Source organism: Diabrotica undecimpunctata, chromosome 3, assembly GCF_040954645.1.
Source record: "Diabrotica undecimpunctata isolate CICGRU chromosome 3, icDiaUnde3, whole genome shotgun sequence".
Classification (NCBI taxonomy): Eukaryota; Metazoa; Arthropoda; class Insecta; order Coleoptera; family Chrysomelidae; genus Diabrotica; species Diabrotica undecimpunctata.
This window is the reverse complement of record NC_092805.1, coordinates 34802821-34820384: the sequence shown is the minus strand read 5'-3', so window position 1 is coordinate 34820384 and position 17564 is coordinate 34802821. Positions and strand designations below refer to the sequence as shown.

Sequence of the window (17564 nt, the reverse complement as noted above, 5' to 3'; positions counted from 1 at the left end):
TTGCCTCAAAATAAAAGTATTTGACCAATGCGTATTACCGGTCATGGCCTATGGGGCGGAAACTAACAGCATAACTAATAAACCAAGTATAAAACTTATACTCGGAATAAATCAGGTATAGGCAAAATCACTAACAATAAACATGGAATAACTTAGATATAGGTTATACTTGGTATAAGAATTTATTCCAAGATTATACCGACCCACACCCTTGTTTAAGTCTAGTGTAACCGTGGTATAACCTATTTTATGAATGTCAAAGTCATCAGTGACAAGAATATATTATTTTTTGTATTGTTTTTTGAGTAGCTATATAATAAAAAAATGTATTTAAGAGGTGTTGCGGCTGTCGAGGACGTTGATAATTTAATTAACATGATGGAAAATACACGAAAAAGAAAAACTTTCAAAGAAAGAATAAATCCATTTTTAAAATACACTGGCAATTTTTGCAACTTTTTTGCAATTTTAAAATACTCAAACTCAACATATAAGATAACAAATAAAGAAAAATATATATTTGGTGTCAGTTGTCAGTTTTAAAGAAAAATCAAAATTGACATATTTCACTCAATATGTCGTTGTTCTATGTATTTGTGCAAAAAATTGCGACATTGCCAAACTATTATTTCGGAATAAAGTGGGAATACTTATAACTAACATATACCGAGTTTATTTGTAACAAATTATTTTAGTATTATATTTACCTTATACTTAGGATAACTATTCTAGATATAAATACGGAATAACCTTAGAATACGAGTGTTTTATTAGTAAGATAGTATGAGTCTAACCAAGACTACGGCTTCGAAATTGAGAGTGGCACAGTGACGAATGGAACGGTCTATGCTGGGCTGGGGGCGACGTTGCGCGAACGAATAGGAAACGAAGATCTGCGAAGAACGACGAGTATAAGGGCCGATTGTTCGAACGCTAATTGTAATCAAATATTTAATTACAATCAAATACGTCACAGCAGCTGTCAAAATTATTAAAAATTGCTTATTATTATTATTGACTTGTAAATAAAAACATTAAATTAACATCAGAAAGAGTTTTAAATTAAAACGCAAAATAATAAAATTGAATAAAATAAATCAGTCAACATAACCTCAAAATGTGACGTATTTCATTTTAATTAAATATTTGATTACAATCGAGTTTTGATTAGCGTTCGAACAATTGGCCCTTAGTGTTTTTATTTAGACCGACAAACCCAGGAATTAAAAAAGTTTATATATGTACAAGTAGAATAAAAACAGAATTAGTAGAATTATTATAAAATAAATAGAAAGTATCAGAAAAATTATAAATTCTGATTAAATCTGTAAATAAATATCTAACAAATAAAAAGACAACACAATAGAAACTTATTTTGGACCACATATTACGAGGAAATCTATACAGCCTCTAGGAACATATCTGTCGAAATATCCCGATATTATGAAACTTTTATTTACTAAAAACATTTATGGTGGCTAAACACAATTTACATACTCCGTACTCACGTGCCAGGAAAAGCTAATATATTTGAACAGAAACTATCGAAATTAAATCAAAATGTAAATAAGAAAATCTCCTGGTAAATCAATATTTACGGTAACATAATATAAGCCGGTACCAATCCAATTATAGATAGGAGGAATATTTATACCGCGATTAGGATTGTACAGAAATTGTGTTTTAAAGTCATTTTAGATTTATTATTACTGCTTGTGAAATAATAGCGTGTTAGTTGTGAAAAATTAAGATTTCTACGATGACTTTCAATTTACGGAGAAGCAGGTTAAACAGTTGCTGTAGGTACATCTATAGCCTTCCTATATGATAGCAAACTCTAGGTGTACTAAGACAAAAAATCTCATTAATTAAACTAGAATCGCCACATAATTCTTACTTATAGTAAAATAGCAAGTCCGAAAGGCTATATAATATAATATAAAGCTATATATATATATATATATATATATATATATATATATATATATATATATATATATATATATATATATATATATATATATATAAGCTGCTATCGCTTTGTTGAATTAAATGGTCAAATATATGGCCTAGGAGGACAAATTATTAAACTTTTTCGAATCGACATCAATAGAGTGTTATGATTTATTTCAGCATCCCTGCTTCATCAGACACTTGGTCTAATACAAATTCATACTCGGAAAGTCCAACGAATGTCTCCCTTCGGAATATCGAACTATCAAGTCCATATTTGAAAATGTTAACACTAGTTCACCACATGATGTCTTGATCCGAATTATTTCAGATTAGATTAGATTATATGAGGTCGTTAAGGCCATGCGGCCTCACCGCACTTCGACCTATAGAGATCTTTTGTGCATACCTTAATCTAGTTAAACTCTAGAATGCCAATACTTCTGATGAAGTTGATTAGCTTCCTAGGTGACTTGTTTCCTATGTCAGAGGACGCCAGACTGACCTCTCCTAGGAATTTTAGTCTTTTGCAGAACAGTGCTACGCAGTTGCATAGTATATGTTCTGCCGTTTCTTTTTCATTGTGACAGAAACGACAGTTCTCACTATCTGATTTGCCCATCTTCTTGAGATGATATCTCAGAGGGCAGTGACCAGTGAGAAGGCCAGTGACCATTTTGATATCTTTTTTACTCATTTCGAGAAGGCGGTTTGTTGCAGTAGGCGACACTTTTATGAGCCTTTTTGCTTGCCTTTGTCCTGGTGTGTTAGACCAATATGATCTTAGTTGATTGAGTTCCCAGGTACGGAGTTCCTCTCTGATGTGGCTTTTCGATAGTCCACAGAAGGGTTCCGGACCCTGGAATGGGGTATTAGCTCCTTCTTTTGCGAGGCTGTCAGCTTCCTCATTTCCTACAATTCCCTTGTGACCTGGCACCCACATCACAGTTACATTGTTGCGTTCCGCCAGCTTCTTGAGAGATTGTTTACAGTCCCAAACCAACTTTGACTTACATGTAAATGACTTTAGAGCCTTTAAGGCGGCTTGGCTGTCTGATAAAATAAAGACTTTTGCCCTACGGGTGTCTCGGTTGAGACATTCTTGGGCACTTATGTCTATAGCATGTATTTCTACCTGGAAGATAGTTGGGGCGTTTCCAAGAGATTTAGATAGCCTGAAATTGGGCCCAGTAACTCCCACTCCTGCCCTTTCATCTATCTTAGATCCATCCGTATACCATACGAGTGAACCTTCTTCCACTTTTGGTTCAATTTCTTCACCCATTTGGTGGTTTTTTATGACCACTTCAAAGGGCGTTTCAAAGTCGAATTTGACTGGCATAGCATCTGTCGGCATGTCCTTAGAATCCAATGGAATTTCTTCTAAGATTTTCAGGTAGCCAACTAGATCTCCAGGTTTCATTATTTGTGTCTGTCGCAGTTTTAAGGCGGTAGTTACTGCCTCCCTCCTTATGCAGAACTGCAAGGGAGGAAGGTTCCTGTGATTCCCAGACAAGCTAGCCGCTGCACTTTTTGCGGCTTGGCGTTAGCTGTTGTTTGTTGTGTTTTTGGCCACCATACGAATGATGCGTATGTGACCATGGGCCTAATTATTGTTTTATATGACCAGAGAGTCATTTTCGGTTGTAGGCCCCAAGTCTTTCCAAACGTCTTGCGGCAGGTGCAACTTGCCACCAAAGCTCTGGATAAAATTTTTTCAATATGACTATTCCAGGTGAGTTTTTGATCTAGGGTTACCCCCAGATATTTTACTTCCTTGGAATAGTCTAATGTGATGCCATTCATAGTTGGAGCCTGTAAATTGTATTTACGTCGCCTTGTGAAAGGTATCAAAGTCGTTTTACTGGGGTTGACATTTAAAGCACCAACTTTTAATTTCGTTAAGAGCAGTTTGCATGAGACTAGATATAGTCTGGTCATGCTTGCCTCTAATTGTAACAACTAGGTCATCTGCGTAACCTTGGGTTATAAAACCAGAATCATGCAACTTAGTGAGAAGGTCATCCACAACCAAAGACCACAGCAGAGGCGATAATACTCCCCCTTGAGGGCACCCCTTTACCGCTGTCACAGTCACAGATTCTCCTCCAATACTAGCAGTGATGATTCTCGTTTTTAGCATTGACTGAATCCATTGTATTAGTGAGACTTCAATGCTCCTCTTTACTAGTGCTCTTTTTATGGATTCAAATGAGGTATTATCGAATGCTCCCTCTGTGTCAATGAAAGCGCAAAGAGCTATTTCTTTTGCCACTATTGTCTTTTCAATTCTTTCGACTAGCGAATTCAGAGCATTTATAGTGGATTTGCCGGTTTGGTAGGCAAACTGATGTTTGTGAAGTGGTTTCCTCGATAATGTTTCGCTTCTTATTATTTCCAATTATTTCAGATATTAAATATTCTGTTTTGTAAGAAGTTCACCCTGGATCTCGCTATCGTCTGTTCCCGCTTTAATTTGTAATGATGGCCTCTAATATTTCCTCTTTATTTAATGTAAATATGGTGTTTAGGTTTAAAAAATTATATTTTAAAATATGGAAGGACATAATTAGGTCACCTCGAAAACGCCGATGATCGAATGTCGTTAGATGAGCCATGGAGAGTCTATCTTCATAATTAGGTCTTACATGGTGGAATGCCAGTCTTGTGGCTTTACGCTGCATATTTTCAAGTAAGATTTTATAGCAACTGAGATCCGGACTCCACACTGGTCCGACAAACTTAAGAATAAGTCTGATATATTATATTGAAAAGTTTAGGTCCGACGAACCTAAGAATATGTCTGATACATATTGAAAAGTTTATTAACAGAGGTTAGAAATATACGTGTAAAACATTTACGGATCAGATTCAACAGTTTCGAGTTTGAATGTTTTCACACCGACACGATGTGATCAGACCAATTTAAGTCACTATTAATTATCACTCCAAGATCGTTATGGGAGGTTACTGACTATATGGAATGTTCATTAATAAAGTACAATCGTGATGGGTTATTTTTGCCGATATGTTGTACAACGCATTTTTCAATGTAAAGCGGAAGTAACTATTCTGAAATTTAAGGAAAATTAGAGGGTAGGAGAAGCGTTTGGGATTCTTTTTTCTTTTAATATCTTGTTAAAAAGGGAATGTAGAGTATTAATTACCACTTTTCCACCATATTTCAGCATCTCTGCAGTTATTCCATCTTTTCCAGGCGATTTGTTGTTTTTCATTTCTTTCAATGCCTTCTTTATTTCTGATTTGCTTACTTCTGGCTGTAGCTCTGAGCTGATTTTTTATTTTAGCCTTAAGTTGGTTTTTAATTTCTTCTGGTGGTTCCTTTTTTGTTTTACATAATTCTGAGTAGAAATAGTGGATAATATTTATGATGTCATCTTTAATGTTTGTTTCTACTCCGTTTACATCTTTTATTTTGTTTATTTCACACTTACCTAATTTCGGTCTTAAGCATTTCATATTTTTGTTGTTCTGTATTACTTCTTCTATTTTTATTTCTTGTTCTTTTCTCTTATTTTCTTTTATCATTCTGCTTATTGTTTTATTGATTTCTACATATTCTATAGATTTCCTTTTGCCTTCTTCGTTCAGTTTCCTTCTTTTATCCATAAGCTTCTTTGTTTCTGTTGATATATAGTTGTTCTTTTTTAGATCCTTTTTTGCTATTTCTTTTCCTGATGTAATCATCTTTGCTGTACCTAAGTATGTTGTCTATGTTGTGAAAAAAGAAAAAAAAAAGAATCCCAAACAACTGGAAGGAATCCGTAACCATTATCCTACACAAGAAACGGGATAAAGCAGATATAAAAAAACTACCGTCCTATAACACTCCTCAATGTAATGTATAAACTCCTAACAAAGATTTTAACCAATAGATTGACGACAAAATTCGACGGATACCAGTCGTAAGAACAAGCTGGTTTTAGAAAGGGATTCAGCACAAGTGACCATTTACTAAGTATTAAAATACTTATGGAACGAGCAAATGAATACCACATTCCTCTATATATAGCGTTCATAGATTTCGAAAAGGCTTTCGACAGTGTCGAACATTGGGCAGTGAAAAGTTCTTTAATTAACAGCAGAATTGACCACAGATATACGGAACTAATAGCCAATATATATAAGGAAGCCAAAACAACAATAATTAAAGTATATGAAGGAACAAAATCAATACATATAAATAGAGGCGTGAGACAGGGTGACATAATATCACCGAAACTTAATCAGGCTCTGGAAGATATTTTTAAAAGATTAGAATGGGAAGAAAAAGGTATACAAATTTGTGGACAACGCTTGAACCATCTAAGGTACGCTGATGACATCGCATTGATAACCGATAAAAAAGAAGAATTATTTGAAATCATGAAAGAACTGGACGTAGAAGCTGGAAAGATAGGCCTTAATATGAATTACAGCAAGACCAAAATCAAAACAAATACAGATGAAGACATCACAATGGGGATCGGACAAGATGAAATAAAACAAGTTCCACAGCAAAAGATATCCACAGCATCTTAAGACCAAAGTATACAATCAGAGCGTACTCCCTGTTCTCACTTACGGTTCCCAAACGTGGACATTTACAAAAGCAAACATGGACAAAATCATAAAAACCCAAAGAGCAATGGAAAGACAAATGTTGCACATAAGACTAATGGATAAAAAGAGAAACGAGTGGATAAGAGAGAAAACAAAAGTGAGGGATGTTAGACAAGAAGTTGCAAAATTGAAATGGAGATTTGCAGGACACAATATAAGACAAAAAGAAGACCGATGGAACAAAATTCTTATAAGTTGGAGACCGTGGGAATATAAACGAAGCAGAGGAAGGCCCCAAATGAGATGGGCAGATGATATCAAGAAGCACGTGGGCTCTAGGTGGATGACTATAGCGACAGACAGAGAAGAATGGAAAAGGATTAGGGAGGCCTATGTCCAAAGATGGACCGAAGAAGGCTAATTAGATAGATAGATAGATAGATAGATAGATAGGAGAAGCCTAGGAAGAAGACGCGTTTCCTGGTTGAAGAACCTGAGAGAGTGGTTTGGTTGCAGCTCAAGGCAATTGTTCAGAGCAGCTGCCTCGAAGGTCAGAATAGCCATGATGATTGCCAACCTTCGTCGCGGAGATGGCACTTAAAGAAGAAGAAGAACTATTCTGAGGACCATTTGAATAATGCGTCAAGATCTTATTGAAGAACACGTTCGTTAATAAGGGGATTCACATATAATTTGGTATCATCAGCGTAAAAGGAAACCTTACTGGATACAATGAGAGGAAGATCACTAGTGTAAATCCAAAAGTGTAGTTGTCCAAGTAATAATTCTTGGGGACTCCGCTTTAGTGAGCAAGCTTCCCCAATACTAAACCGGAAGTATCTGTCGGATAGACAATTTTAAATCCAAATGTTTATCTTTCCACGGATACCATAGTGATAAATTTAGCTAGTAATCGACGGTTACTAGCTAAAATGTAACACGATCGAAAACGTTGGAGAAGTCTAAGTAGACTATATCATCAGGATGCCAATTGTTTAAAGATGACGACCAATCGTTTACACAGTGAAGTAAGTTTGTGATCGTTGAACGACACTTGATAAAGCCATGCTGTTGTTGAGGGACCAAATTTTCTTGAAGGAGAGACTCAGGATAACCTTGCCGACAATAGGAACCAGGTTGATTGGACAATTAATATTGCAATCAAGTTTATTTCCTTTCTTGAATATAGGAGTAACAGAAGCCAATTTCCAGGACGATGGGAGAGAACCTTGATTAAAATAAGCATTCATTATGAGGGATATAGGGATGGCTACAGATTCTGTACATTGTTTAAGGAAAAAGGAGGTGTGTTCGTCTAATCCAGGTGAAGAATTTTTGCATAGTTTTCATAAATGATGTTTAATTGCATCCAGTGTGAAAGAGATATTATCAAGAGTTGTAAGAAGACGAGGACATATTAATTGAGGAATGGTATTGGATAAATTTCTTGCAGAAAATTATCCAAGTGTTACGCCTCTGGTAGTAAAATAATTTTTACCTTCAAAAGATGTTTTTACAGACCGATAACTTGTACTCAGGAAATCCCGGGTAGCAAACATTCAAAAAAGTGGTTTTACATAACGAATCGAAATTTCAAAGTTGCCCCTCACAAAACCCCTGGTAGTCATTGCAAATATAATTTGAATATAGTAAGAAGTTAGAATCCACCCAGGGTGGATTTATTAGTATCAACTTGAAGCTAGGGAGGTCTGGACGCTTTTTAAGAAACGATAATAGATTACCAGTATATTTGGGATAAATCAGAATTAACTTTAAAGAAATAAGCTCACAAAGGATAAAATATTAAGATCATATGACAGGTATTCCCTATTTAGGTTTTACTTTATATAAGAAATTTGATTTCTCACATTTGGTTAATTTAAAACATGGTCCATGTTGTCATGAAAATGCGTCAAAACATTCTTAAAAACACTTTGGTTTAGGAAAGTATTGATGTATTGTAAGAACTTGAGAATGAGAGTAGAACTTGATTCTATCGTGGAAAATACAGCCCCTGGTATATTAGTAGAATTTACCATTGTTGCTTTAAATGGACAATGAAAATGTAGTCAAGAAATAGCTTCTATATATACAGTAATACCAGAAAAACCAAAATGGGTAAGTATATTCGACGAACGAACACATCGCCTTAATGGCCACAGCCTTACCCTTAGTTATAATACTTATTTGAAAACGGTTTCCGAGTTGGAAATCGAAACGTTAAATGGAGTATTGCCAATTTAAGATTTGTGATTAATTCCCACTATATAAACCACAAACATAAAATTCGTCTTCTCGCTTAAACCTTGCTTATAATCCCCGCAATGGGTTTTTTATTTTTGAACTCTAAACTCACTCTTCTAAGTAAATAGTTATTTTTTGTTCCTTCCGAAAACGAGCTTTTCATAATTCCTAAAACAAATAGGGATTAATTAATTAAAATTTTCGTCGCTACAGTCACGCCATGTTCATAGAGCATATAGATTAACTTGAAACTTCCAGAAATATTACGCACACATCCAATTTTATACCGTATGCTGTTATACTTCTTTTCTGTAATATTTTCGATTTTTTTTTTTGTATAAAGTTTATTTACAATAAACATCATTATAGAGTATTAAGTAAGCATTTGCTCGCAGGCTTTGAGGCGCGAACGAAACACATCCAGTGATGTTTCACCTTATTCTGCGTTGGCTTTGGGTCCAGGTTCTATCTAGGCATCTTATGGCTCGCCATTGTTGTACAGTTCCTTAACCAATAAATTTTAGTGGTGGATGGTATACTATTTTGCCTTTTCGTAGGTCGCTGAATTTCGTCTCTGCTAAATGGGATCTTCAAGTCATTGTTACGGGTCTGATTAGTTAGTACCATGATGTTTTTATTATCGATATTGTTCGATATTGTTTACTATCGATATGTTCACAGCGATGATGGTTTTGCACATCCTTCGCGCAATGCAACCACGTATTTAACAGCTCATGAATATGTCCTAGACAGCGAAATCAACATGTCTGTCGTCTTATTTGGGAAAGAAAGAGATGTATCATTATTTAGTACAAAGTACATATTGTCTTTGGATAAAAATATGAGATTACGTGAAAAATTTGAAAATATTTTTGTGTAATTAATATTTAAAATGTTTTAACACATTATTTTATATCGTCCAAAACTTATCCAGATGCGGACATATCCTCCGATCACAATCCGGTTGTTTTGTCGATAAGAGACTAAAGAATGTAAAGCACCCTAGCTCCAAGAAAATCATGGATACAAGGCGGCTCAAACAAGACTATTGACCAAAAATGGGGAAAAATTCAACATGCCCTTGTGTCAGTTGGAAAAGAAACCCTTCAAATCACTTTTGAACTTATGGAAGAACGCAGAAAACATAAAGCGAAAGACCTGAATAAATACAAAGAAATTCAGAAAAACATCAGAAAGAAAATTCGAGAGGCAAAAGAGAGGTGGCTCTCTAACAGATGCGAGGAAATAGAAGATCTGGATAAAAAGTATGGTTTAGTTTAGAGCTTTAATTTACACAAAAAAATCAAAGAAATGACAGGTTCTAGAAAAAGCAGAGGAACGAATATCCTTAAAAATGATAATACATATATTAAATATTATTACTATGAAGGAAAGATTGTGTCACTGGACCAATTACATTCAAAAGCTATTTAATGATGAAAGAGAAGAACTATCATTAGAAATCACAGAGGATTCCGGACCACCAATATTACGGGAAGAAGTCATCTATGCCGTAAAAAAAAAGGCAAAGCTATTGGATCAGATGATGTGCCCATCGAATTATTAAAACTCATTGATGAATATGTTATTGATGTAATGGTTGAACTCTTGTGATCTAATATATCAGACTGCCACAGTCCCCAGACAATGGCTGCAATCGACCTTTGTGGCAATATCCAAAAAGTCAAGTGCAATATCCTGCTCAGATTACAGAACAATAGCTTTAATGAGTCACACACTTAAAACATTTTTGAAAATAATACACAGCAGAATTTTCAAAACTCTTAAATATGAAATTAGTGACACACAATTTGGCTCTAGAAATGCTATGAAAGAGATGCTTTGTTGGACTTGTGCTGACCCAGATATGCATGGATATGAATCAAGACATGTACTTATGTTTTGTAGATTTTAAAAAGGCATTTGATAAGGTTCAACATAAAAAGCTTGTAGATATATTAAAAAGCAAAAGTATTGGCAGTCGTGATATGAAAATTTTATCTAATCTATATTGGAATCAAACTGCCAAGGTAAGAGTTGCAACCAGAACACCCGAGATATCAAAATACAGAGAGGAGTCCGCCAGGTTTGCGTGCTTTTACCACTACTCTTCAATGTCTACAGTGAAGCGTTATTTATAGAAGCATTCTCAGATTCAATAGAAGATATATCTATCAATGGAGAAGTTTTGAATAACTTGCGTTTTGCAGACGATACAGTAATAATGACGGATAACAACAATGATTTAAAGAATGCTACGACTTAATGAATGCTGTCATGAATACGGACTCGAATGAATTTGAAAAAAACTAAATGCATGATCATGACTAAATCAGCAGATGCAATCGTTCAATTGATTATTGAGGATACTGTAATTGAGAGTGTGGATACCTACAAATACTTAGGAACATGGATAACATCAAATATAGACTAAACCAAAGAAATTAATTAAAAAATGAATGAAATTATTCATATTTGTATTGAAAATTATTCTTTGAAAAAATTATATTCTATAATATTGCTCTGATTTGCATTTTATTGTAAAATTACGGAAAAAAAATAGGTATAAGACCTATTTTTTTGTTCGAAAATTCGTTCGAAATTTTATTGTAAAATTCGAAAATTTGTTCGAAAATGTTTAGTTATTTTTGTTATACAGGGTGTCCAGAAACTTTCCTGACAAACGAAGACCAGAGATTTCTCAGATAATTTTAAGACGATTTAACCCAATTCACGAAATTAGTCCGAAAATGCTTTCTAAGGGAGCTAGAGCTCTTTGAAGATGGCGCCTTGTAATTCGTTTTTTTATACCCCCAAAACGCTTCTAGTTAGAAAAACGAAAACTGGTACGATTATTTATAATCCAGAGTTGAATCGATTTCATGAATTGCGAATTTCTAGTACCGGTCATAGGCGTCCGTTTTGGGTAGGTCAACGGTTATTTTAACGCATAACTTTTTTGGCTTTATCTTTTAAGCATTCGTGATACTACATTATTAAATTTTCAGGTATTCTGTAACGAAATATTTTGCCTACCACATAGGGTATTATTATAGGGGGTTGAAAATTGGGGACAGAAACTATTGGGGTGGAGAAAGGGTCAGCAAAATAAACGAAACTTATGCGAATGGCTATCAGGGTTTATTTGGAGTACCTGGGTCTTGGATAAGTGAATGGCAAGGGGGTTGGATTGGGGCAGCTACAAAAATAATGGGGTACTTACATTACACCCTGGAACAAATGGACAAAACAAGAAAAGACCTTTAGCTATTTAAAATAAGGACGCCGCTTCGAGGTGCCATATCTTGAAATAATTACTAGAAATGCAAAATATATCTTTTTAAGTGAAACTCAAAAAAGGGGTTAGAGAGTTAGTTAAGAGAAATAAATAAAATGGTTTATGAAAAAAAATTAAAGATTTATTGTTGTCTCACCACAAATAGTTACAAAAATAGACAATACAAAAATACTATATTAATCGTCACAAAAGTAAATACAAAAATAACTAAAGAGAAACACTTACTTTGTCATATCCGCTTACAAACTCTAGGAGTTGGAAATACTACAAAACTATAATAAATTGTTACTGGGTTATAATCTGTGACAGAAATAAATTATTATAAATAAAGAAATATCTTTAAAATGAGACTATTCATATAGGTTAACCTTTTTCTAAAAACAAAACAAACTAATGTCAAAAAATAAAACTAGCTGTCATATGTCGACATTAAATTTTAAAACTGAGAATAATTATGACAGCTATGGCCACGCCGTAACCCATACAATTTTAATTATTACAAATTCTTAAATTTTAATGAAAGCAATTATTAAAAAAAATGTCTATCTTCACTTTAAAAATTCAAACAAAAAAGTTACCTGAGTTTCACTAAAATTTCTTTACTTTAAATTTCTTGTAACTGGACTTCACTGGACTTTAGAATTTCTGGGAGAACTGGAGTTAGATTCACCGCCACACGAACAAATTCATCTCCAAACTGCGATAGGACAAGACAAAATTGAGATTGAAAGGGGCACTGGAACACAAACCTTGAACTGGGCTTCTTAAAAAACAGGAAACTCGAACATGTTGTTATCCTTCAAAATGGTTGCAGGCGACACAAATCTCTTAGATACTTAGAAAAATAGAAATAGTACTTACTCTTTTAAAACTGACATATTACATAGAGTTTAATTCACTATTTCTTCGACAAATTTGCCGGTTTCTTGACCGACTCAATTAAACACGACTGCTTCAATCGCCCATCTTTTCAAACCTCACTGTAAGTACACATGAACTGTACACTGCTACACATTTTCCATGAAAAGGGACAAAAAACGAGAAAACATTACAAATTTGACGTAAATTTGGACAAACGCTGAAGCCATCTGCCCCTAACAGCGACCTCAGCGAGAATGTCGCAATGATCTTTCCGGCAAAAACTTCTCAGCGATCTCGAATGGATGTTTATTTGAAACGCATATATCGAGCGGCTTAACGATTAAAGAATGCCAAGAAAATACACATCTGTGAAACAAAAACAAACTTTTAAAATGTGTCTATTGTCGACCTCGGGGATGCAAAGAGGAATTGAAAATACTTTGGTGTTTTAATACATATACGAGGGGATTTCAATACATTCCAAGGAATTCAAAAATGCTACAATTCTAGTACTAAAAGTTACTCTTACTCTAAGTCGATAGGATACACCGTTTTCTACAAAAATCGATTTGCGCAAAAACCCTTTGCACCCCTTTTCCAAGGTGGTGGAGACAAGGGTGGCGACCCCACAAATTTGAACTTAAGGTTGTACTTGCCCTCCGAACAACATAAAAAAAATAAAATTTCATGTTTTAGGAAATGCACACTAAGGTTACAAAAAACAGTTACTTATATATTATCTACGTAATTAGATAATATATAAGACAATGATGAATCTGATGGATTTATTTTGGATATGACTAGATGAAGTTATACAGATAATATTTAAACGATTTATGGCCGACCATTGGCACAGGTTCACTATAAGAACACACATCATACAGATACAATTTTAACTTTTGCTTCGCAAGAATAAGCAAATTAGGTTGAACATACATTGCCACGAACAATATTTGAAATAATGCGTATGTTTGATAGTTTGATTATTTTCTTTCTTTACTTTTCAGAGTAATTTTTCAATGGGTAGACTACCGTATAATTGTAGGAAAGTTTATATGTTAGATTTCGGCCTTGCCAGGCAATATACGACGGCCACAGGCGAGGTGAGAGCGCCAAGAGCGGCAGCTGGTTTTAGAGGCACTGTACGGTATGCTAGTATCAACGCTCATAAAAATAGAGGTAAGTTATAAGTATATTTTTTAGTGTATTTCAGTTTATATTTCAGATTATATTTTATGACATTCTCCGGTATGGTCACATTTCAACTCCTTTCAGGAATTTTGTGATATAGATATGCAGTCACCTCACGGGAGATTGGCTACAACTTTTATAAACTGTTCTCCATGTAGGAGTTTTCTTATTAGCGTTAGAAGCTGTAATCATATTCATTCTTTGATGTCACGTAGACAGGTCGTTTATGATCTAGCAAGGTCAAGTCTACCACCTGTCTTCCGTTTCAGTATCAGCTACTCTGAGTTCCCGATATCTATTCATGCGTGTTAACATTTCTAATTTTCTAACGTGGTTGGTCCGTGGTATTTTTAACATGAGGCAAAACGTTCTCAACAAGCTCGATCTCTGGTTCTTTTTCTCTGGAAGCCGTCTAGTTTACACCGGTCACACTGCAGCCAGTTGCATTATATCTTCCAATAACTGGTATACAAGTCCTCGGAACTTCAGCAGATCTACTATAAATAAGTTATCTGCCCATACCCAAAATATCGTGGCTTCGTAATCTACGTGAATGGTTCGGGTGTAGTTCGATTGAATTTTTTAGGCGCGCTGCTAACAAAGTCGCAGTGGCCATGATGATTTCCAATCTCCGCTAGGAGTGGCACGAGAAGAAGAAGAAGCCCATACCCGAAACTGCAACACTTACCTACAATTTCTTTTTTATGCTTGTCCCAGATGAGTTCCGTTAGTTTTGTATCCAACACATTTTAATAATTATTTTTCTTTTAGAAATGGGTCGACATGACGATTTGTGGAGTTTATTTTACATGTTAGTGGAGTTCGTGAATGGACAGTTGCCTTGGAGGAAAGTTAAAGATAAAGAACAAGTAGGATTGATGAAGGAAAAATACGATCACAGGTTATTGTTAAAACATTTACCGTCCGATCTTAAACAATTTCTCGATCACATTCAGAGTTTGGAATACGCTGACAAACCCGATTACCAGGTAAGAAATATATTTTTAAGTAAAACTGCTTAAATATATAAATATGAGTAGAAAAGGGGCACTAGAATAATAGAAGTTGGAAATTTACTCCACGCAACAGCAAGTGACAGAAAGTGGCTACTGCTCTGATCACGGATTATATTATAAAATTTGATGTTATTAAATAAATATAATGTAAAATGTTAGTTTTCCTTTAAAATTTTGGTGCAGAATTACAGCTACGTTTGAAGCATCTTAATAAATTCTTTTAAAGCATTGCTAAATAAATAAACAATTTATAACAAAAATAAAATTAAATATAATTATTTAAAGAGTGAAACATTATTTAGACATTTATTTATTTAGCTCAAATAATATTGTTGCAAGATTTTAAACGAATGTTTTTCGTTTCTCGTATTTCATTTTCATTACCTTCAGAATCTGAACTGTTATCTCCAGGGTTAATTATTACAGGTTCGATATTAATATTACACATATTTTCTTCTCTAATAAACCACTGTTCAATTAATCTGTTAATATGTTCTAGACACTTTGCCCAGGCGACATCGTTACACTTGTGAATTGCTTCCTTCCACATACTTATCCATCTCTATCCTCCTCCTCCTTCTCTGTTGAGGTTGGCGATCAATATGGTAAATTTTTCTCTGTTCTGGGCTTGATGAATTAATTCATTTCCTCTTGTGTGGGTCCAATCTCTGATGTTTCGTAGCCAAGATTTTTTCTTTCGCCCTATGCCCCTTTTACCTTCAATCTTGCCTTCTAATATTACCTGGAGCTGCTCAAATTCCCTATGGCGCATTATGTGTCCTAGATATGACGTCTTTCTAATTTTGATAGTATTAACCAGATGAGGGCGTGTGTTCATTGCTCTCAGTATTTCTTCATTCGTAGTTCTGCTGGTCCAGCTTATTCTTATCATTCGGCGGTACATCCACATTTCAAATGAATTTAATTTGTTGACATCCATCTCTATATAATATATGTATTATAGTAAGTCTTGCGATCTGCCCATACTAATTCCATAGCAATAAAATCTGGGGGATACGGTGGCAATCTAAGCACTTCGTTTCCATGTTCACGTATCAATTCATCTACAATATATATGTTTTTTCTTGTAGATTCATATTGGCCAATTGTAACAAGTCTGTTTTTAACTGATGTTCATCAAAATTAACATCTTTAACCAATCTATAATGTCTGCTTTTAACCATTTAGAGGAAGGTTGTTTATTCATGATTTCACTATGGTAGGGTCCGTTGTCCATAGCAATCAAAGATAGGTATCCTTAATTAGGAAGTAATTGTGCAATTGTGTGTGAAAATGCCACCGAACCTCTAAAAACCATACGAACAAGCTGAATTTTGCCGAAAATATTCATTTTGGGACCCCAAAAAAGATGCAAAAAAGTTTACCACTTTTACCTCCAGGCTTCCCCCTAAAACCCCCCTGTACGGGTGTAAAAACGCAAAAAAATCGATTTACCAAGAATTTGTACGCCGTAGAAAAAAATGTTTCAAATAAAAAATGTAGCTGAGGTAATTTTAAACAAAAATGTTTATTAGCACTTTTTGTGTAGAATGAATCGTTCTCTTACAAACAACGCTTGAAGCTACCGTCGATTTTGAATGTCAGTTACGCGCGCGAAACCAATGTTCAATAAAATTTGCATCAGCTCGACGGTAAAAATTTGATATCTTTTGATTCAAATGTCCTATCGACAAAAATCAAGATGCGTTTTAAAGGTAAAAAGTTCAGCTTTCGTACGCATTTTTTGTATTTTGCCGCAAATAAACTTAGATTTTATGAAGGTGTTAAATAAACATATCGCGATTTTTCCATTTTTTTATGATTCCCATCATAATTTGAATTAGAATAGTGGAATTTGTGGAAGAGTTTAATGATCTCTTACTGAACTTCATCTGGACCACAAGCTTTTCCACCTTTAAGGGATATTATTACTGCTTCCACTTCCTCTAAAAGGATGTTCGGGCCTGTTATGGTGTTTGTTATTTGTTGTTCTGCTCTTGATATTAATTTGATTTGTTCGATATTTACACTTATTTCCTCTTTGGTATTTTTTTTATTTTTCCTAGTTATTTCTTCTTGAGTTTTCCTGTTATTTCCTTGACCTTCTTGTAAACACCAAATGTGTCGTGTTTTGTGTGTGATATTTCAATGTATCTTCATTTATCTTTGAGTTCGTGTTCTTTTGCTTCCCTGCTTTTTCTCCTAATTTGGTTATTGATGTACCTATATTTGTGCATATCATCTATTTTGCTCATTTGTCAGTCATCCAGGATTTTTTCTGGTCTGTACTTTATGTCAGTATTTCTTTACACTTTTAATGACTTAGACTATTTTATTTATTTCCTGAGCCGTTTTTTACATCAAGTAAAGCGTTACTGAGCCTATCCATAATTTGAGTTTTGACCTCAGGATGACCTTTGAAAAGATGGACTAAAGTT

At 34.5% G+C, this 17564-nt stretch overlaps 1 protein-coding gene across 5 annotated transcripts in view; it reads left to right on the top strand.

Annotated features, from left to right (window-relative positions):
* Asator (tau-tubulin kinase asator) overlaps positions 1–17564 on the top strand; it is a 163409-nt gene that overhangs the window by 88255 nt on the left and 57590 nt on the right. For all 5 annotated transcript variants that reach the window (XM_072525681.1, XM_072525680.1, XM_072525682.1 and 2 more), the window contains exons 5-6: positions 13927–14098; positions 14882–15099. In XM_072525681.1, the coding sequence (XP_072381782.1) occupies positions 13927–14098; positions 14882–15099 (390 nt within the window). The remainder of the gene's footprint in view (positions 1–13926; positions 14099–14881; positions 15100–17564) is intronic.